This window comes from Malurus melanocephalus, unplaced genomic scaffold (genome assembly GCF_030028575.1).
Source record: "Malurus melanocephalus ecotype Western Australia unplaced genomic scaffold, MMel_1.1 scaffold_12, whole genome shotgun sequence".
NCBI classification, from domain to species: Eukaryota; Metazoa; Chordata; class Aves; order Passeriformes; family Maluridae; genus Malurus; species Malurus melanocephalus.
Window position 1 is genome coordinate 5,159,999 of NW_026623244.1, and position 23,806 is coordinate 5,183,804.

Sequence of the window (23,806 nt, forward strand, 5' to 3'; positions counted from 1 at the left end):
TACATGCACTTTGTGTTTGAGCTTTGGCACATTTACTCTGAGCTTGAGAGCTTCATAAGCAATTCTGAGCAGTTTCTCTACTCRCAGGGATGCAGTATCACACTGTGTAAAACTGAATTAGCCAGTGCTATGACCTTTAACCCTCGCCATTGGCTATCTTATGAATTTTAATATGAGAGATATGGGAATGGAACACACTGTGTGCTTTCWGAAGCAGTTATGTAAGTATACATATAAAAATACTATTTTTAAAGGATATGTAAGGCCAGAGCTTTGCCTAAGTAGCTACATGAACTTCGATAAATAGAGGAAATTGTAGGAAGAGAATGAGACACCAAACATGTAAGGGTTGATGAGACATGGTTTTCAACAGCCATAATTTTTAGATTTTGTGGGTTCTAAGATGGTCATGTTGACAGGAGATCCCTTAAGTRTTTTTTCCTGTACTGTGTTTTACCCCTCAACCTTATTGTCAGTTTGTAGCTCAGGAATAGGCAACTAAGCTCATCTTCCAAAGTTGTTTAAATAATCAGTTCACATGAGTGGGAATGCAGCTGTTTATAAATATGTGACTTCTGTGGAAGCCTTTCCTCAAATGGGAAGAATACAGTTGTTAGTAACCCATATACAAACCCGTATAGATTTCAAAGGTACAAATCCGTACAGATTTCTGGCTGTATCTGATGCGTGTGTGCGGTTCTTGTTTGTTTGTCTCTTAGAGAAAATCTAGACTTGCTATTGCTCTATATACAGAGTAATAGATTAAAAAAAGACTTGGGAAGGGAACTGTTGGGTTCCCTGCTTTGAGGGCTCGGTATTCACCCATGTTGAATGCACCCATCACGCATCAGTATTTCAGAAATGAAAAATATGAGCATGATGCCTGTTTGAAACCTTCAGGGAATTAATTGAATTACGTTTTTTTTCCCTACCTTTGAAGAAAGGAAACTTTCAAGGAGTTATTAAGTGGAGTTTTCAGTGGCTTCTGTTAGAATTTCTTACCCTTTCTTACTCGCATTTGGAAGGCTTAATAATCCATTGTAACAGTAGCATCCCGTTGCAATTTAATGTAACAAAGACCTTTGTCTATGATGAAAGGTGGAATTTAAAATGAGAATGTTCATCTCTTTTGAATTGAAATTACTGAATCCTGGATGTTTTAATATTTTAACATCTCAGTGGTTTGAGCAAAATATTTCAGTCTTTCTGACATAATTTTAAGCCTAATTAGCCTATTTTAGATAATGTACTTAGCTACATTAAAACTTCTACGATGAATCAAAAATTCAACCTGATAGCTGTCTTCTTGTTTTAACTACCTTTTATGACACACCTGATAAAAGAAATTTTGTATGAATGATTTTTTGCATCAGTAAGGTGTATCAAAAGTCATTATTAAAATGTATTTTGAAAAAGTGATTATGTGGGGTGTATATAGTTTCATGTTAAAAACACAGTAGCTAATTTTGAAAGCTGACAACCCACGAAATTCCAGTCCACATGATCAGGTGTTCAAAAATGTGACCCAGTTCAGACTAGTAAAACAGCTTTTCAGTAAGAAAAGCCCCAAGGTGTGCATTAGTTAGGTAGAAATAACACAGGTGTTTGAAAAGAGTCRGTTAATTTATTTAGTTACTAAGACAGTGTATTGTTTGTAAAAGTTTGGAGGAAGTAAATAAGCACTCAGGAAATATAAGGAATGCTGCTTGCATGTAGAATTGACACGGGTAGAATAGTACGGAACTAAAAGTTGTAAGTTGCAAAGTACTAGAAGAAGATAAAATGTTATTTAAAATGAAGAAGTTAGCAAATGAACTTAGTAGTAAAATAATTAATAATGATATAATTTTTCGCATACACTATTGTTCCAACAGAAGTATAAGTAATTGACCCAGCAGATCAGAAAGTGGTATTTTTTACCTTTTTACACAGGTTCCASTCACTAGCAAGGGCATGGTTTCTCATTGCTGACAAGTGAACTCTTATGATGTGTTTGGTGTAATCCTTTCATTTTCTCCTTAATCAACTTGAAATTTCAAGTATTTATGGAAAAAATCTTCACATGACCATTAATTAATGCCTTTTTTTCAGCCTCTGTTTTATATTTTGATTCTTAGTAGATATTTTAATCCAAAGTATATTGCATGTCATGAAAACAGGACTTTCTGGGGGTAGAGATGCTATGTTAAATCTGTATCCCARTTAGATCACACTGCTTTTTCTGTCTTCTAAATCTGTGAAGTTCATCTTTCCTTTGGTAAGGGATATTAAAATTAGTAATGTTACCTTACAGAAATGGAAAACTAATAAGTAAAACCAACCAAGTTTTATGAAAAGTGCAAATGATTACTTGTTGGAAGTTTGGACCTGCTCTTACAATTTCTGGKCATAAATCCAAGTCTCAAATTAATATTCTTTAAAACTGCATCATCAGTTCCTGATGATAACAAATGAAACAAATTCTCTGCTAAAGGCACTTGTCAGATACYAGAACTGAATGGGGGTGGCTGATAATATTTGTGTAGAATGTTGAGCTGTATTTAAGGATTGCCTGTGCAAGATGGTTTGATCCTCATTAAATTCAGTTTCTGTTCCTTGAAATTATCTCATCATTAACAGAATGCAATTCATAAGAAATATTGGCTGGTGAGGTAATGCACGTTCTGTAATTGCAGTTGAAGCTGTAGAAAGTTCACGGAACATCACTTAATGAATATWAGTGTTTGGGCACATCTGTGCTTGATGGCTCTTTTGGCAGCCTTCCAGCTGCCATTGACACAGCTCTCCATGTTCCCAGGGTCAACTCATCTGTTTTCTGTGTCCTCTGCTACTCTGTGCCACATTGCCCGGTTACAGCTGACTGTGTAGAACTGAATACTCAACAAAACTTGCTGTTGAATAAGTGAGCATTATTGCTCTGTAGCACGGGACTGTTGTTTTTGCTCTGTCCTGGCATTGTAAATATCTACATCTTCCTCATCCTTGAAGAGAGCACAAAATTTGGAAAGGTTTTTGAGAGTAGACATTGCTATTGGCAAGACAGCTGCTGGAAGGTTATCCACAGTGGACAGATCACCACAGTGTTTATTCTAAATTGCTAGAAACTGAAGATTACTTGCATAAAAGGAAAATATCTGGGTCTTCCCACAGTGACTGTATCACTGGGCATTAGAAAAGCTACTTGAACATGCTGGAACAAGCATTGAGTCCTATGATGAAGAGGTGCCTGAAGACCTTTTTTTCTTTCCTGTGTTGTGTTCTTTCCTTCAGATGTGTAAGGGGACTGGACAGAGTCCAGTGCATTCACCTCCTCTGCCAGTTGTATTCACCCAGGGCAATTTCTGTTGAATTGGGAGATTTGTTCCTGCTGTGGGGAGAAAGTGTTAGTATATGCTAGGCTGTATCTTGGCATCATGTCCAACCCTCCCATCCCTCACCAGTTCCTGGGCAGTGAGGGCATAAAGTATGGTGTTTGCTTTTACCCACTGCCTGCAGCTGCAAATGATGCAGTGTGCTGCTGCAGCAAACAAACCTTTCTGGTTTTGCATTCTCAAAGCAGTTCCTGGTTTTCTTCTTCATTCTGTCCCAGACAGAAGTTGAACAGCACCCGTGAACAACACCACCCTGAATATGCCTTATAGTAAATAGCACATTTGTCAAGTACTGGGTGAAATTGTAGTGGTACTGATTACTGTGTGTATGTATTTCAAGGAAGACTTTCTGCCTGCCTCTCTCACTGCCCCCCACTCTCTTTCTGCCCCCCACTCCCCAAGACAACACAGGATTCCTTGTATCTTATGAATTACACATTGGGTTATACCATGGCACTGTATCTTCTTACTTTCTAGGCAGTTTTTTTAAAATACAGAACAGCGTTTCAGCAGTTTAGATACTTGAGGGAAATTTTCCATTACAAAAAGTAGCATCTCAGCAAGCAAGCTCTGATCTTTGAGCACCATATGAAAATACACAGAGAGCAAGGTATGAGCAAGTTAGGATATAGAGAACACTGTTAACCCTGACMTTCTTTCAGTTTTTGCTGAATTGCATCTATTTCACAATAAATGTGTGTTTATAGTTCCAGCTTTCTTGCTGATGAGTTGTCAAAACAGCCCTTTACTGCCATTTCTTGAGCACAAATGCAAACCTGCACCCAATAGCTGTGTTTCAGCAAAATCTTCAGGTGGTGGTAGTTCTTCTCCTGTTGGTAAAACTTCAGGCAGGCCAGATGGCAAGTGCCATTGCTGAATCTGCTGTCAGTTCTGCTTGGCGGAGCAGTTGTTGGCTTGCAAAGCCACCTGCAGGGTGACATTCAAATACATCTTCAAAAACTGTGGAGTGTGAAGAAAGGCATCATGATATGTAACCCTTTGTTTGATTTGATTTTATTTTATTTTAATCTGACATGACTGCTTGTACTTTGAGAATCTTGCCTGTTAGCCAAAAACGTTGGATCATGAGATGCTGGTAGAGGACCTGTTGGAATTTGTGAGTTTGATGCCAGCTTGCAAAACTGCCAGATAGTTGTTTTAATGTTTGCCATGGGGAGAAACTGCAGTAGAGTACCATGACAAACAACAGATCAGAGAAGCTGGGGAGAGGTAGTTGTTCTGATTTCAGGTAGTTGTTCTGGTTTCAGGTAGCTCTGATTTGGATTTGGAATGAGAATGGTGTTTCGTCTCCTGCTGGGCTGGACAGTCGTCCGTCTCTCACAAATTTCAGTGGTGCTAAAATTTAGCAAAGCTTGCAGTTGACTGTACTCATCCACTTCATCTGGAATAATAAGTTAGGAATGGAGTTTAATTCACCACAGGTTTTATCATAAAYGTTGCCCTACTTCTCATTGTAAAATACCAGAACTCAGTAAGACACATAGCAAGAAGTTTCATCAGTTCTCCTGGTCTGTGCTTCTTTGGTTACAGGCTGCTGAATACCACCAAGAAGGTAATGTTCTAAAAATCTAAATGTCTGGCTTTTCTACTCCAAACACTGACAAACACTTATCAAAATATCCAGTTTCTTGGAAGGATTTCTGAAGACCTCACCTATTCAGTTGCTAAAGTGAACAAGACTTGGCAGTGAACAGGGCTAAGAAATGAGCTGACCTTTCAGCTGTTTACTGCATCTTCTTTGTCAAACACAGTAATAATCCTTTGGCTTTGAACAACCTGCACAACTGTTTGAGATATGGGCTCTGGCACATCCTCTTGGGAATGTCACACACGCAATAGGAAGGTTACTCTAGGGATAGCAAAAAATGCATTCAGTGTTTAYTGTATTTCAGTTCTTATAATTGATACATAATCAGAAATTGTTACAAGAGATTCATATTTTAGAAAGACCTTGAATTAAGGATTTGTACTTTAGCAATGATCTTGGAATGTGATGAACTAATCAGTGGGGGTATGGTCATAATCTGAGATAAAACTTAGAAAACCCAAGATACTTCAAAAGATAAATTGCAAGCATCACCTCTTTTTTACATTTTTACTAATAAATGCTCTGAAATGTTATGCTAGAGTACCATTTTGGAAGGCATGAAACTGAAGTATTGACTAACTGTGCATTAATGCCTCATTCATCCGAGTTCACCTTGGATATTACTTTCTGCCAAAAGTTTTGTTGGTTTTTTTTTTTTTTTTTCATAGCAGACTGCACTTATATTCCATGCTATAGAGATCTGAATTAATGGTAGAATAAATAGATGTAAAAGCAATTGGAATGCTCCTTGGTCAGGACTTCCAAGAGATCACTGTTAGCCTCATTGGATCAATATTAGTAAGAGTTTTCTTCTGAAAAACCTGCAGGGCCAAAACAAAAAAATTATCAGAATTTCCTCATTTTAATGTAATTTTTCATGGAACAGAACAAATTTGAAACACAGCAGCATTTCCTGTAACGTTAATTATGTTTAAGCATGTACGTTCTGTAAAGCTTTTATGTTTTCAAAGGAGATATTTAAATGATCTTCAGCACATACTGTCCTGAGTTATTACTTGTTCATACACCATTCTGGCTTACAGGCATTTMAAATTGCTTTAAACGATGCAACAAATGAAGGCAGGCTGTGTCAGCAGCCCTCCATCATAAAAATGCTCTGTAGGTGAGCAGCCCAGAAATCAGACTGAAATGTGTCGCCCCAGCTGAGCACATGCACACACCTCCGACATTTCAGTATTTCATCTTGATCGTTTAGGATATCTTGATAGAYGTGTTTGGGGAGGGTTTGGACAGATGCAGTGAAGTATTAAAACCCCATTACACCCTATTTTCTCGTATTTTTACAGTGTAGTAGCAATAAGTGTAATTTTTCATGACTATTTTTTTGCACTACTATATCTGATATTTTCAGTACAGCAGTGCCCATGAACTCCAGCTTCATTTTGGGGGACTATCTGTCATAAACTGGGCAATAAATGGCTGCAGTTTTTAGGTTTCTGCCATTTCTACCCAGTAAACCTATAGTAATGTCATGGAGAGAAGGACGTACTGCAATTTGCAGCTGCATAATGATTAAAAAGAAAAAAATATTGTAAGAGAAAAATAAGGAATAGTTTCAAGGCTAGCATAAGTTGCTTGTTCTTACAGTTATTTTTAAATACATTTTTTAATATCTTGGCAAAATGTCTGTTGTCTCTGTAAGAAAGTTTTATTGCTTGAAGGTTATCAATAAGTTAACTTGCAGATACCATTTTGAGTTACGAGAAGCAAAACTGAGGGCCTTTAAAATTTTGATGATTTATTGCATACATTGTTAAGAGCTGAATAATCTATTTTGTTTCCATGTATTTTCCAAATACGGAYTTGGTTGTAAAGCTACAATGATGGAATTATGTCTGAATTTAATCTTTATTTTAATGCTAATTTTAATTTTTGAGTTGTAGGACATTTTTTTCATGTAGAAAACAGAAATATTATACGTTGCAAGTAATTTTTATTTTCCTTTCACTTATCATTAAAATTTCTTTTAAAAATAGAAAAAAGTAAAAACCTATTGAAGYCATAGTATACTTTTATTGGAATACTGGTGCATTAATATATGGAGTTTCCTGTTTCCATCTTGTTTCTTACTTTAAAAGCATTGTGTGTTCATTACAGAATGTTTAATATTACAACATTTTTAGATTCAGATACTGTGTTGTCTTGTGAGTTACTGCTTTATATGTAGTAGGTGAGACGTGGCAACATCAGACTGCGGATGGTTTTGAAATCTTTCATTTGATATGCAAGGTAAAAGTGAGACCTTATTTTCTGATGGGTAGCTGTCAGTTTAGTGCTGCATTTCACTCTTTTTASTTCACATTAATTTTTAATTACATGAGTCATTCTTTGGTATGGATCAAAAGAACTCCTTCTGCCAGGATGAACTGGCTTGGAATAAACTTCTTTGTCTCCCAGGCAAGATTAAGTTTCCCCAATTGTCTGGTGCAATCTCTCTGAAAGGTGGTTTCCCCTATCAGTTACCTGAGGGATTTGTTGCTATTGTGATTGTTTCAGTTCTTTTCAGTGACTGATYCACATACACATTGTACATCTGGATCTTTTTGTAACCTCATCTGTTTGYGGCAGAGGTAAATGCTCAGAACTTTAACAAATCAAAACAAACAATTTGTAAATGTTATGTGATGTGCAGAGTCTTTGGAGACAGCTAGTGCCCTGAAGTCTACTTTACACRGAAGAGATTAACACCATTATTCTATGTATAATCTCTGCAGCAAAACACTGTCGCCTATTTCTGTCAACAAATCGTCTCTTTGCTTTGGCAGCTGAAAGAAATTTTAGTTGTGTAGGCAACAGAACATGCTTTTATATGTTGCAGAACCCAATTTTAAAAATATTTTGGATGGTAACTGCAGTTTTCAGAAGTTAAATTATATTCATTAACTAAATATTTTTTTTAAACAAGCTAAAAAGACTAATTATGTCTGCTGTGTGTGACACACTCATGGTCCAAAGGTTTACTATTTCACAGTACACTTTTTGAAAAGGTACTTGCGGACAGTTAGCTAAATAAAAGGTGTACGCACATCCCATCCAGGTATGGAACTCTTTAAGAGCATGTTTTCTTTTGAATTAAGGTGGAGATGTGTCTGTACYGACAGTCTAAAAGTCCATAAAACTGCCAGATAGCAAAGAAAATAAATTAAAGATGCAAGTATAATATTTCTAGAAAACTGAGACCAAATGAATTTTGGAAAATTTGCAGGGAGAGGGKAAAAGAGAGAGATGCCCCAGCATTTCATGGTATACTGCTTCACAGAAGCTATATTTTAATGGAACTGAGTTATATATAGCCATAGTCAACATGTGACATTTTCTTTTTTTTTTGTATTAATAAATATGTCTGTGTTCTTTTTCAAATTCTTGAATTACATTACTCGTTAACGAATTATATTTTTAATATAAAATTTTACTGTTTTTTCTCAAACATGGTTAATACATAAATAACAAATATATACTTAATATATTGGAGTATGTTTGATTTTCTGCAATTTGTTTACACTGTTGAAAGAACTACATCGTTGTTCACCTCTTCTGTTAGGGGAGGGCCAGGTCCCTCATGGGAGCAGGGAGTTTGATCTCTTCTTACTTACATGACAGGTAAATGCCAGTCTCAGGGCAGAAGTGGTGGGTGTGAGATCCCTGTAGCAGGAATCTCTTCCCTCCTCGGATCCATGGCTGGCTCGTGTGTGTTCTGTGGGAAGGCTGTTGGTGCCTGTGCCATGTGGTGTGCACAGATTGTGCAAACAGTTTCTTATCGTTTGACTGGGCAYGGGTGTACTTGCTCTGTAGGACTGGGTGCAGTTGGTGGACAGCTGTATTTTGTTAATATGTGGGGAAGGATGGCAACAAGAAACAAGGCATTAATTGAAAAAACTTTCACGAAGCCATCAGCTTATTTCTTCTGCATGTCTAAGACTGGTTGGGAACAACCTCAGCACCTGTCCTGGTGACAGTTATACTGACCTTTCCCTGTGTTAATTTTTAGTTTAGTAGTTTACACTTTGTAATTACAAAGCACAGATCATTGAAACAAATTATTGATGTTAATCAGTAAGTCAGCATACAAGAATGCAAAGAATCAAGTCTCCCCTTGTATACTAAATGAAGAGATTTCTTCCAGATTCCTGCTTTGATCTTTAGACTCTCTAAATAAGCAAACATTATTTAGTTGCTAAACCACAGACAGAAGTTCATTAGTGAGTTATCACAAATATTGGAAAAAGAGTACTAAACCAATATTAGATAGAGAGCCTGTGCATAGGCTGGAAGTAATGCAATAAACGTGACACCGGAACATTTTGAAACAGAGTTCAGAGTGATTAAACCCATTTCTGCTTGCAAAACCCCACCCTGCTCAGCAAGAAAAAGTGCCAGCCCTGAGTTAGTCTGCTTCTCCTGGTACTGGCACCTCTAAGATTTTCTGGAAGTACARTAGGTTTAATAGTATTATAATCAATTTTGTGCCTATTCTGTATTTTAAATGTTGATGAGGTATATTGATGTGGCCTTTTCTAATTGTTATCTTTAAAACTGGTGTTCCTTAGAATGCTTTTAACCATAGATTTAAAGCCAGAATGACATCTTTCTTAAATATCCTGTTTTGGAGCCTAACTCAAAATCTTAATAAATAAATTTTGGATAAGTAGATATTGCAGGTCATTGAACTTCACAGGAATTCATGGTCACTTGGAATTGTTTTATATTCAGTGTGTTATCCTAAGCAAATGARCTAACAGTCCATGCTTTTGCATTCTCCACAGATCTTCACGACAGTGAGAGGAGAAGAAGAAGAAGGAGCAGAAGATATTTTTCAATATATTCCTTATCTTCTGAGAAAGCTCCCAACATTTGTTGCAGACTGCATATGCAAAGGAGATGGTTTTTGTGTAAAACCATGTGTAACAGGTGCTTACTGTCGATATCGTGCCACTTTACAGAGGACTGCACTCTCTAATTATATAACTGGTGCTTTGCTGGAGGCAACTACATCGTTAGGAGCAAGAAGTGGTCTTTTAAATATCTTTGGAGGATCAACTGGAAGAACAATGCTTAAAGGTAATGAACATTTATCTTTCTTACCTTTGTCCACTTTAAGTATAGAATGAATTGCGAATTTTTTTTTATTTCACTGTTTTATTTAGTTTCTCTCTAGGTGAATCAAAGGGCAGAGAGAGACACTAAAATATTCTAAGAACAGGTACAGATGGCAAACTTGTTGTATCTAAATGAATTTCAGTGGTACCTTGAGCTAACATTACTAAGCTTCAYACACCCTCACTGTCTGTGAGAGGCAGATATGTACAGTACAGTGTCCTATTTTGGTAGGGTTTTCCTTTTTGTTTTGATTGGGTTTTATTTGTTTGGAGGAGAYGAGTGTTTTAGAAAAATAAACACGGGCATTCCTGCAACAGGTCGGAAAGCAAGGTTAAATGAACGGAGTCGTGTGCTTCAGAGCTGAGTTCTGAAACTGGAAGCAGCAGCAATAGTTAGCTCAGACTCACTGAGCTGCTGATATGGCTGCATCTTTTTATGGAGCCTGAGCTAGTGACTGCACATGTGTGCTCTGTGTACTCTGTGTACCAGGACACTTTGCACTCGTTTGGGGGTATCTGTGGTGACAGTGTTATGTACTGTATGTTGTTGGATTCTGAGCCAAAGGATGTAAGACGTTAAAGAAAAAGCCAAGATTTTGAACTCAGTGTGCAATTGCACTGATAGCCCATGTAGATATTAGAAATTGGATTTAGTCTAGTGGTCTAGTATGATTTGTTGTGCTAGTCTCTRGTGAGGAAGAGATGTCCTGCAGCTTTAGGGTGTTGAAGTTTTTCTGGATAGTTCTTAAAAAGCTTCCAAAGCAAAAGTAAATTAGTTTAATAGAACCAGTCTACAGCATGCAATCATGAAAAGATCTTGAGGGCTGTTGGATTTGTATTTGGAGGACCTTTTCTGGACTAGACAGCATTCCATTACTTTTCCTTCAAATGTTTGCAGTTTTTGGCGACAAAGTTCAGCACTCTCTTGCACAGTCTGATAAAAAGGAATAAATTATTTTAATGATTCACGATTCAAAAGGAAGGCTTCTYGAAAACTTTATCCTCTCATTTGTTAGGGCTTTTATGTAATATCTGCCTTGGAAATAGGGATCCTGCAAACAGCAAGTCCCTAATACTGGGGTAGCATTCTGAGTTTACATCTCCCCAGCACCAAGCACTTTGTGAGTTCTTTGTGTTCAGTCCTTCAGGGGTTTCTTATTGACCTGAGCAATGAACCTTGCAGTCACAAGCAGTCCAACTCCAGGGAATACTGTTTCTAAGATTTTGCTTGGTAGCTAAGGACCTTAGATGCTCTGAGTCCCCAGGGCTAGGATGGTTTAGTGGGCAGATCATCCAGTGTTGTTAGTTCCACAGAAGGCTTCCAAACATTCCAGACCTCCTAAGCCAGAATTCCCAGTCACGTGGATCTGAGGCTGAGAGTTTTCTGAAGCTMATGTAGGGCCTGCTGTGTAGGAGAGTCGTGTCTTGGGCTTGGAGCAGGGATGGCTCACAGAGCTCTCAGGCTCCCGACTGTGGGGCTGCGACTCTGCTCCCGGTAGCACAGGGACAGCCTGAGAGTGGACTCCCGGGAACCACTGATGCCTGGAGTTCCCACAGCTGGTCAGTGACATTCACATCCTTGTCAGCATCTTTGTTGCTACAGAGAACATAATTTTCACATATGAACACTGAAGACATTTAGGATGTACTGTTTTAGTACCTCTGTATGTAACTCAGACTTTTTGGTTAGTAAAAAGTTTTGATAGTGTCTTTCAGTGGGGTTTGGATTGAAGCCCGTGKTTTTTTTCCCTGTAGAAAGGAAATCCTGCTTTCCCAGCCTATTCTGTTTCTTACAAATTGGTTGTTACAGAAGTTTCCTCATAGTTGTGAATGGGCCAGARCTTTGACTGGATTCATATTTGAAGGTCATTTGAAGGCTGGTCATTGTCACAGTTCATATGGTGTTGACATTTTTATGCAGAAAGTGAAAAAAGGTTTTGTGTCTTTCTTAAAGAAGGAACTAGAGTATGGGAAAATGTTTGTGCTTTACATTTGATAGAGTTATCATTTGAAAGAAACTTGTACTCTAACCCCCACCCCAATTTGATTCTGTTTGTAATCTAAAAATAAAGGGAAGAGAAGTAGAAAGAGATGTCTGAAGATGGACCAGACTGCAAACATTTTGTATCAGTATTCTTTTCACTTTAGCATCTTCTAAAATTGATGAGTCTGATGCCATTCTCTGTGGCATATATAAATCAGTGTAYATCTGCCAGAGAAAGCTTGATAGGACTTGTTAAACAAACAGTAGCAGGTTTTGACCAAGAACATAAGGAAACTAATTTATCATGAATATGGAGGCAGAGTGCAATCATCTTTAGAACACCWTCTTCGTTCATCCCACAGAATTCAGAGATTACCCTTTTTCAGTAATTRGACTTTGCCATCTGCAAGACTGCACAGCAAACAGGTGCCCAAGTCTCTGTTTTTTCCTRCTGCTACTTCTCATACCCTTTGCACAAAGTGTATTGTTACAATACTGGGAAAATTCCAGAATCCCTGAAGTTGGGGCAGTTGTCTGATAACTATATGTCAGAGTCATGGCTGATAATAAGCTTGATGTACATAGATGTACAAAGGCCAGCATAATTTAGCAGGGGTGGGGTGGTGTGTGTGGGTGGGTGGGGTGTTTGGGTCCAAAGGTTAAGACTGTCTAGAATGAGAGATAAGGCCAAATGAGCTGAAATTGAGACCTGAAAAGACAAAATGTGTCTTAGGCTGAGAATCTGTGGTAGGAAAATGAGTCAGTCAATGCACTGTAGGAAAGGAAATGAAATACTGGTGATAGGTCAGACTATATGTAGATAATGTGGCCTGAGGCAAGGGTGTGAGTCACGGAGCAAGGATTTCATACCTGCTGAGTAGGTCAGGAAGAGCAGGAACAAGTGCAGGTCATCTGGTTGGGAAGAGAAAGAAGAGTAACGCAGCAGGAARCACAGAATCAAGGCTGACATGTCAGGAAGGAGGAAAAAAGTTTTGGAGGACAGCTGTAAACGTAGGGACACATGGGACTATCTAGAGCTGGCTATGATTGTCCCTGCAAACTGGCAGAAGGGAAAGACCACTGTGGTCAGTCTCCTGGACCTGCCACCCTCTGGCCAGGCCTGGTTGCGGCCAGATCGATCACATCGAGCGTAGTGGGAGAAAGACTTAAGGAGGATCCTTGACAACATTAATTTAACAAAAACTTCCTTTAATCCAACATATTTATTACATAATAGTCACAAAGATTTAAGTTCTGTCAGCATAGTTTGTCTTGTCCTTACAGTCCCCTTTCCAGGTTCAGTAAAGTGTATTACTGCAAGATAGACACATGATTGAACCAGGTGGTAGATTGAAGTTAGTGTAAGTAATCTAWATAAAAGAATTTAAAATATTTTCATCTGTAAAATTGTGCCTTTGRATGTAACAGGTGTCATACTCAGGGTACACGTCTGTGTGGATCCTAACTTATGTACAGCGCCAAGCTGTTAAGAAACAGAACCGAGTTTCAGATGATTTTATATAGATTTTGGTTCCAGTAATAATGTGTGACTGGTATGTATTCCAGTTTTGGTACACTGATGAGCCTTTAACCTGTGTATCTGAGTCTCAGCTTACAGCAATATTTTTGTTGGKAGTCTATAGGTGTTATTTCCACCAMAGGAAAAAGAAGAGTTTAAATACATAGAATGAGTCTGCGTTGCTAGAAGTTTGCTGTGAGGAAGGTAATAAAGGGCTTGTGGATGAAGGCTGAGAGAGCAGCAGTTTGTACAAAGTGATGTTAGCTTTAAAATAATTTTATTTTTTTTTAAACAACTACTCTTCAGAAAAAAATGAAATGTAATTCTGCATGCAGATAGTTAATCCCTGAACTGCTTATTATTGTTTATTATTTCAAAGGTCTGAGCATTTGTTTGAATGGGCCTTGTAAAAGTAGTGTCCATGGGAACTTTTAAAGTGTAGAATGGAACTTTTTCRGTATGTTTATGTTAGCATGTCAGTCATGAGCAAAAAAACCCCAAGGACTCGAGCATCAAGATGAGTCAAAAGTCATCTCTGAAGATTCCCTTGAAGTTTGGTTCTAGGAGAGAACTAGGAGAGAAACTAGGAGAGCAAATCAAGTTTTGTAGGATAATGATATTTCATTTCTCTCCAGACACATTTTTTTGGTTACATTCTAAGAAATACTGTGCAGTTTACTTTGCAGAATCAAAGACATTCAGACTTTTTTCTTTGGGTTTTCAGATATTTGCTTTTACAGCTAGTGAAAAATACTTTAGTATTGACCCTATAATGCTGAGAGATGTTTAATTTGATGGTTAATTTTGTATATTTGTAGTGATATAGCATTAATAAAATTGATGCTTTTAAATAAAATAATTTTAAAGTTTTCTATAGTATTTCCATGGGCATCCTTACATTACCATATTTAACATGAATTTTTTGAAATCTATGTGTCCTAGTCTCCAGCTGGAAGTTGGAAACAACACTAAATTGTCATTCTTCCAATTAAGAAAAAATATGCTTGTGTTGTCAATGTAAAACTAGTGGTGTGTTGGCCAGGTCCCCTGGTCRTTCCTTCAGTAGAGATTTTTCAGACAAGACGTATATTCACCGTATAAACAAAGTGTCTCTGAGTGTACTGCTCACATTCCAGTTCTGCACAGACCTCTCTCTCAGACTTCCTGGGGAAATGGAGAAAGCTTTCTTGTGGCAGCATATTGGTTTTCAGTCTTGTGTACTCTAGCAAATTTCATAACTAACTTCCCAGTGATGTAGTCCTGCTGCTTGTAAAAGTGATGTAAACTGTGTGTAGTCAAGGGGAAGGTTAGAATGAAGAAAAGAAGTGATAAAAATGCCAGAGCCAGATGACTGTGGATGAAGGCAGGAGTTTGGTGTCTACTTGTTTTCTGAACATAGATGCAATCTGAAGGCTATGCTGGTCTTTTAAATTCCGCCTATTTGTAATTTCTCMATGGTTAATCACATTTCTGGAAGTCTTGAGGAGGTTTTCCTCTGCTTTGCCTCTCAACTTTTTTGGATGACTGCCTAAGTCATAGCCCTTTGTCCCATTAAAGCTAATGCTATTGCCTTTTGCTAGAGTTGTTAGTGAGAGACCATAATAGCTGTAAAGGTAGGGCATTTGCTAGTAAAGAAACCCATGTTGTGGTTTTTGTAATGCTTCAGATGAAGTTTCCTAAAACAAAAGTAATTCCGTTTATTACTTTTGGCCTGTTTAAACAACATTGATATAAATATAACTTGTACAAAAGCCTGAGTAGGGTAACTTACTTCTTAATATATTTAAAGACAAAAATCCAGCAGAATTAAAATCACTCTTGTTTATAATTCTGCTGTCAAAATCAAATGCTTTTAGTCTTAGCAGGATGTATGCTCATCCTTAATTTCTAAACTTCCTTCCATTTGAATCCTAGTGTTTCAGCTTTTATCTGGGGAGGTGGGAAACCTGACCTTTCAGTGAGCCAGCCAAATGCATGTCTTCTTCATGGCTTACACWAGGCATGTCAGTTATGCATTTTGCCACAGTTTGTAGCTTTAAACTGAGCAGCTGTTGCCTGACTTTTAGTTTGGACAAGTGCAGCGTGCAGGCTTTTTGTGGTACTGGAAGTACCTGCTCTTCTGGCGTTTTAGGAGGAATCTAAGATTCAATGGAAGRCATATTTGCTGGTAAGATTTGCCCTTCTGTGAGCCGTAGGACACAGTTCTGATTMTATGCAGGGAATTAAATCAAAGTGATTAGTTTTATTTCCAGAGGGGTAAATTGGGTGACAGTTTTCTAATCTAATCTTAAATCTATAATGGCTGCATTTAAAATAGTGCTTTAAGGACTCAAACCTTTTTATGTGGAAAATAAAGTAAGGGTTTAATATAAGCAATATGAATTAATGCCGTAAATCTGAATATTGTGTTTCAACTTGTTTGAAATGGAATGCAGTATTTCAAGTAATTTAGGCAAAATKCTTTGCTTTTATTTGTTTGACATTGCAACTATTTCAATATTAAATTGTGTTGTGGGACATTCTTTTGTTTCTTATTCTACAAAAAACAAGTGTCTGCTACAAAATTGCTGGACAAAATATGAATTTCAGTACTTTTAAAAGTACTAGAACAGGTAAATATTTTTTCCTGAAATATATTAATTACTCAACTGTTACAAGTTAGTAACRTGTTTTTGAATGTAAATGCACTGCTGCTTTTTTCTTTGGTGAGCTTTTCTTCCCGGATCTTCAGCATGAAAGCTTATAACCAATTTTTATTTTGTGGTTCCTTAAAGGAGTTTACTTTTTTTTCCCTTTCTGAATGACATGAATGCATAGCAGCATATAAAAGGAATGTTTTGCTACTAAYTGGTCCTAAAGAAACACCTCTATTTGCATGTTTTTTGAAAGTGGCATCTGTAACTTGAATGAAGGTTTGTAATATTTTACTCTRTGGAAGGAATGTCTTTTATGTGCTAACCCTCCCATTTCCCTAATCTGCCTGTTAGCTAAAGGCTGTGACAAACATTCACCATTCCAAGTGACAATGCAATAGAAAGGTTGTGTAGGTTGTCAACACTGTTGTTTTCACCTGAGTGATTTAGCACAGAAAAAAGCACCCTGATATGAAGTGTGTCTGTATTAATTGCAAAATAATGATTGTTTGTCAGTGATAACAAATTTGAGATACCTAGAAGTATTACAGAAAAGCAGTGAAAATTATTTTAGTTAATTTTACTTCAGACCTGCCTTTTGACTGTTACGTAATGTTTTTAGCTTCAGTTTGAGGTAGAATGGTGTAAGCATTTTTTTTAAAATTAAGCTGATATGAGGATTTTTCTAAGGCCATAAATGGTTTAGCTTTTATTTAAGGGGCTTCATATTGATATAGTTTTATAATGTTTAAGTATTTGCCTTTTAAATACTAGTTATGTATATAACTACATATTTTAGTAATTCTAAAATAAGTAATTTGCCAGTAAGATTTAKCAAGTGCCAATTGAAAACATTTCAAAGCAACAATAGAAGAACAAGGATACAATTTGATGCTAAAAGTACCTCCGATTTTTTTCTTAGGCTTAATTTTAAGGGTTTTGCACAATTGTACAATAATTACATGTTTTTATCTACATTTCCCATGGACTTAGTGCAACAGATTTCATGCAAATTTTCACCTTTCTTTRTAAAGTGTTGAGATTTTGTAGAAAAGAGATCTCAGATCTGACAGGAGACATTAGGTCTCCTGTCTTCATCCCCATCCATGGGCAGAAGTGGTGTCTTCTGAGAGCATTTTCCTTTGAGCGGGGGAAAAAAATTCTCAATTTGGAAAAGCAATTGCTTCAAATGCCTTTTATTATGTTACTGTTAGCTTCAGAAAAGATTTGATCTGGAGTAGTTATTCATCTRTATTTTCTTGTTCAAAATTAAATTGCAAAGTTCTGCAGAGAAATAGAGCAAAATGGTCCCATGCAGGGCCAGGTGTTGGACTTGATTCTTGTGGTCCTTTCCAACTTAGCATGTTCTGTGAYTCTGTGGAGAATTTCTTTAACGTGGATATTTCTTTTTAAAAGCAGAGTAGTTATTGAAGTATTGTATATATATGCACAACGTATTCTAAAAATTCTTATACCATTTTTTTTCAAATAAATTGCTCTTCTTTTGAGTCYCATCTTATTTTTTTCAGAGCTGTTAACTTTGGGAAAGCAAAACTCCTTTCTATACACAGGATTTGGAATTCATGTGTCTTGAATACTTTCTGTTTCCAGTGGATCTATAATGTGGACGCTAACTTGACTGCTTCTTGTTTTTCTATTAAAGTCAGGTTTTTATGGTAAAATGCTAAACTGCCATGTAACAGTCCTAGAATAATTTGGATTGGAAGGGACTGGCTGGACTTAGACAAATGTGCTTCATTTTCACAGCTGTTTTATTTTCATACTATATAAACAATATTGTTGACAAGGTTGGCCATCACTCTATTTAAAACCTTAACTGCAGTACAATACACAAGGAAAGAAGAGAAGTGTGGATTTTTGCTATGTGCTTTTAGAGGAGGAATTAATTGCATTTGAAATCTTCAGGTTAAGGGAGATTTCTTAAAATCTGAGGAAGGTACTAGTTTTGAGTTTGTTTTCAGATGGTAAAATCACTAGCTTTGAAAGTTTATGTGTTAGGAAAGGACTGCAAACACCCTTTCTAGTATAATCTGCTAAAGCCTAATGACAAAGACGCAATTCATTAAGGAGTCTTGTGACTGTTTAGAACAGCTTTTATGTACCAAGTGTATTAATCCTGTGAAAGCCAAATGGAATAAATACTTCCATTTTTTGCAAGATAGCTAGTTCTAGCTAATACATATAGCTATCCTCTGTTTGCTTGAACACAATCTTGTATAAACATATCTTGGTTTATTTACGTTATGATGMCCAAATGACATGAACTAAACAAAAACAATTATAGAAAATAGTTTCTTATRTGGTTGCTTATAGCAGAGCTTAGTCTAAGCAGAACTGTAGCAATTTGCTAGTGAGGTTGTAAAAAAGCTTGCTAGAATAACTAAGTACTTAGAGCATTTATATTTGAGGTAGGAAGAAGTAAGTAATATTGAGACAAGTCATAGATGTTGAGATTGTTTAGATCTCTATTATGAAGTTAAAGTTGATTTAATACTTTGTGTAGTCTATTGTTTTACTTCTTTTGGCTTCCAGACATGAGCCTGCCCTGTTCTCTGCTCTCTCCTGTATTCCACTAATCCCCCTCTGGCTTAACCTCCTKTGTCATAGAACAGATTTCAGTTCTAAGGCTAAATCACACAGCCTCCTTCACTCTGTAATTTAAAAACAGATGAAAGAAAGAATCAAAATCTTCTCTGCTTTGACTCTGTCAGTTATTGTGCTGAGGTTTTTTKATTAAGCTATATGATATTTTTGCAGTCTCAATACTACAGATTCTTTCTTGGACTTCAGTTTTATTAAGCATATCGGGGTTTCCACTGGTAGCTCACCTGGCTCACCTATTGCAGAGCAGGCATGGCTCTTTCTGAAGTGGTGAGGTAGCCCACAGTGTCATTGCTCCTTCAGTCCTTGATATGGCCAATGAAAGTATGTGACTGTGCAGTTGGTGTGTTCKGTATGTCAGTGGAAGGAATTTGGTCATATTGACCTGAGTTTTGCTGGATATTTCTCGTTTCCCCTTTAAAATGCCTCTCGGTATCCTTTGAGTTCTGGCACAGCCTTGTGATCCCAGAAACCTTGCTAAGGATAGCTGGCTAGCAGCAATACTTTGTTAAAAGAAAARCTGGCATGATATAATACTTACATAACATCACAAACATGATGGGAAGTTGTAAATTCATGTTAATCCCTTATAAAAGTAGCATATGAGTTTCCCTTAGCTTCCTATCAGCTTCCTCGTGAGAAAAATCAGCTTGTTAAGGATGCCTGCCATTACAACTCTTTTGAAAATTTTTKGTAATTGGCATAATTAGATGTTTGCATTGAAAGATACCTTTCMAAATTACCTCTTAAAATTTGGAAATTGCATTCTAGAATAAGGAATAGCTTCTTTCACTTAGTTTTGTAAACTCATCACAGAGTTCTTTTCTTTACTCAGTAAATTTAGTAATGGTAATTGAACTTTGCCAAACAGGTATTGTACTACCCTGGAAATGTACATTCAAATTGCAACTTAGGGGAAAATGTGAGACTAGGGGTAACTTAGAGGACTGCTGTTATTCTAGGTAGAGAGGTTCGTTTTACTTTTCCTGAATTAGAACAGGAAGATTTACAGAAGAAAAGAACTAAATTACTTCCTATCTGGAAAAAAACCTAGCACGGCAGTAATTTTATTTTATTCCTCTGTAGTTTCAGACGTTCCCTTTGTCAGACTGGCTTCCTGAGTTGTATTTTAACCCTACAGGACAAATGCCAATTTAACATTTGTACATTTACAGTACATGATGAGGTATGAGAAAAGACTGTCTAGGGCAGGAGAAAAAGAACATAAACTAATCCACCCTAAAGTAAACAATAAACATGTATTAGGAAAGCCATTTGTATTTTCCCTGYGTGAATCTCTTTGCGTATTGTGCACTGTAGCTTTTATCCATGGAGTGCTCTCCAGATGAATTTGGCTACCTGCATTGGCAGACTTTATTCTAGAGGTTTCCATAKTTTTATCTATGTGGAAGAAGCATGTTATTCTGTGTTTTTTTCCTTCTGCTAATGTTAAGTAATGTAACTTTTGTCCTAAGAGCACTCAACCCGTGATACTTAGCCCATAATACTGTATTTCTCAGAAATGTCTATTAATACTAGCTTTGAAGATAGTCCACTTTTAATTCCAACCACAAGAAAAAGAAATGTAAATAATATCTAGAATACAGTAGTCCAAAATAGCCCAGCTGGAAGGGACCTACAGATCATCCAGTCCAACTGCAATAGCTAGCCTTAATTCTTTTAAAATAAACTTAAAAGTCTGTGCTTTTTTTATCTATGAATACCCATAAGGATTACAGCAAGGGCATTCACTATGATTTTGGCTCTATGTTTCTGGGCAGTATAAGGACACAGACCAAATGACATTTTACATGCAGAAACCTGAGGAAAAGCACAGCTCTGGCTGTGTGAGGGTAGAGTGGAGGTAGCTGACCACCGTGACAGTGCTCTGCAGCACATGTGAGCAGAGCCACGGATTTGCTGCACAGCATTCCCAGTGGATATTGCACCTGCAGGTTACTGATTGGGTCATTATTAGTTAATGACATAYTCATTTTCACATTTTAAGCATTCCCCTTTCTTTTTGACCAGTCTCAGTGGATACTTTTTTAGTATGTCTTAAAATACTTTTAAGCCATTTCTTTAATAATGAAGTGTGAGTGCTGAATGGTTGTGAGTTATGAGTATTAAGTTTGCCCTTCGCCCTGTTATTAATCCATCAATTTATTTCCAGTTCATAATTTGTCTCCATTTTTGGCATCTTTTTCAATTAGTGTCCTTGGTTCACTCATTTTTTCTTGTGTGAGAGAATTATTATTATATTRTATATTATTAAATATGGCTGCTACTATAATAAAATTCTAATATAATTCTGCTATTCACAAAATATTTTCATCATCAGAGAATATTCAGAACACACAGCAAAGTAATTGAATCCTCACCAAAACTAAGGGGCGAAGGTGTGTATTCTGTAGGTGCTTCAGTTATATAGGGGTTGAATTTATACTATTGAAAGTGTAATATAAAATAAGTGAAAAAGGTTCCTTAGCAGATCACACAAAGGTATTTTGAACACAAGTGCACAATCAACAGTATCTGCTGTTAGTGGTTCTATTCTCTATCCTTTTTCTGTGTAGTAATTATGTAGAGGTCTCAAACAAACTGGTGTTAGTAGATTCTGTTTGGGCAATTGCTGAAGGCAGCCAGGATGATGAAAACTCCGAACTGATCAAACATTTTTCAAGTATATTATGTTCCTTTGAAATTCTTTCGCTGCTAAGCTTCAGGGCTTAAAYCGGGAACATCTAATCAAGTGTTGTTGTTTTTACTGGATGTGAGTTGGATTAATTTTGTTCCAACAGTCATTAAGAATAATAACCAAAACACCTTATGCAGCAGATTTGCCTGCCCTTTGGTCTATGGGGAAAATCTGGTAGCGTCTCATGCATTGAATTCTCTTTTCTATGAAGGCTCAGAAGGCAAGCATAATGAGTTGTCAGTATTGTACACTTATCAAGATCTTACTTAATTCTCACGTTGTCCTTTGACATAATTATACTTAAAATTAAGTTCTCAGATTGGCATTGAGTATTCATCTTGTAGTGCTAAAACCAATGGCAGTTTTACTATTTGCTTCACTTGGTATGACACTGAAGCCATTGGAATCATTCTTCCTGTTTTTGCCTTAAAGGACTATATTTAATGATCGTTTTCCACATTAAGACAGTTTTCATTTGAATAGTTTTTTGAACTTAGGCATTCCTGTGCATTATTTGGGAAACAGATGGGAGCAGACCATTCCTCTTTCCCACCTATCCTTGAAGGGTCACTATCACATGTAATCTGGTCTTCAGGATAAGACAAATGTAAGGAAGATGATGCTTTTTACAAAATGTGTTTCTGAGGACCTCAAAGCAAAAACCTTGCAGCCAAGGTGCAAACTTGAACAGATCATTAATTCGATGCAGGCATTGCTGATGTCAAAGTCCAGTGCACTTAGGCTGGAAAGGAATGCCTCAAGGCTGAGGCTCTGAAACACTGAAAATGCCTGTTGTTGCAGTTTTACAGCTATATTATGAATGCTATATTTTGCTGCAGCTACATTTTGTATAGTCTCTGAAGATTCCTAAGCTCCTAAAACAACAAYCAAAAAGAAAACATAAAAAATCAGTATCATAGGCCCCTGCTTTAATGGGTACCTAACTTTATATACGTGTTATTTTTAACATCCTTCTTTTCTATAGGTGTGTGTCTATATATCCTCAAATTACATTTTTGTTTGCATTTTCTCCCATTCTCACTCATTTGTAACAGAATTCTTTCATTCTTAAAATTGAAATCTTCTGCTTTACACAAATGGAAAAAAAAAGTTTACTGTCTTGCTCAAAATATTCAGATATTGGAACCTGACCTGAGATTCTTGCACTCTGTTTACCAACTGGATATTTCTCCATTGCATCATTAACTCAAAGTTGTATGCATTTTAATTTAATTTTGTTCTGTCAGTGAATAGCAGATCCTGCTTTGATTTTGGACATGCTTTGTGTAAGTTTTGGGGGAAAGAGGTTAAAGCTTGGGCTCTGCTTTAACTCAAGAAGTAACTAGTTCATTTTGCAGTGAGAATTGTACAGTTCTTTTTCTACAACACTCTTTTCTTCCAAARTAAACTCATAAATCCTCCCTTTTGACCATTTTGTTCTTATGGCCTGGAATTTATCTGGTAATTTATATGTACATTTATTTAGCATTTGAACTTAACATTCCAAATGCTGTTCTGTATTTATACCAGTATCTTAAAAGGTCTTGAATACAAATGCTGCATGGAGAACCCTCCTGCTGAAGTGTTGCTCAAGTCAAAATCCTGTTAGTCTATCACATGACAGCCTTTAAGAGAAAGATTTGTGAAATATATGTTAAAATGGAATATTTCTGAAGTAATTCAGGAGTTTTGCAGAGGAGGGGATTAATTAGATGGTATTTCATTGCAGGAAAATAATGAAAAACCTGAAAACAGTTAAACAGCAGGTGTGGTGATATTAACATCTTTCCAGCCTTTTCACATATGTGTTCCATTGTGTTATAAAGGTGKAGATTTAGACGATGTCATTATTGCCCAGAATCCCTTCACCCAGCCTTCCTGATAATAGTTGCCTGTGAAGCAATGAAATCTTGTGTCTGTTCTTGCACAGTGCGTGCTGCAGCATGCCACAGTAGGACAGATGGCATGTTGGTGTCAAACAGCTTTGGAGAGCTAATTTTCAACCAGCCAACCCGACATTCACAGTCTATCTACCCAATTATAACTAAACCTCCTTCTGGCAGGTGTTCTGAAACCAGATACAGTTTCATGAGTTACAGCAGTAGGTGAAAGTCCCCTAAAATAGCAGGTTGCAGGTGGCTCATTGCCATCCTTGTAGGCTGGAAGCAATAAAGCTGCTTTCTGACTGAACACGTAGATGGTGGATCTCCTCAGACTTCTGGCTGTACACACCTCTGATTCACCTCTCCATAA

The 23,806-nt window shown here is 36.9% G+C and overlaps 1 protein-coding gene across 1 annotated transcript in view; it reads left to right on the forward strand.

Annotated features, from left to right (window-relative positions):
- Positions 1-23,806, forward strand: part of PLCE1 (phospholipase C epsilon 1) — a 126,216-nt gene that overhangs the window by 47,334 nt on the left and 55,076 nt on the right. Inside the window, exon 3 of the mRNA XM_057381368.1 lies at positions 9,765-10,059. Within this exon, the coding sequence (XP_057237351.1) occupies positions 9,765-10,059 (295 nt within the window). The remainder of the gene's footprint in view (positions 1-9,764; positions 10,060-23,806) is intronic.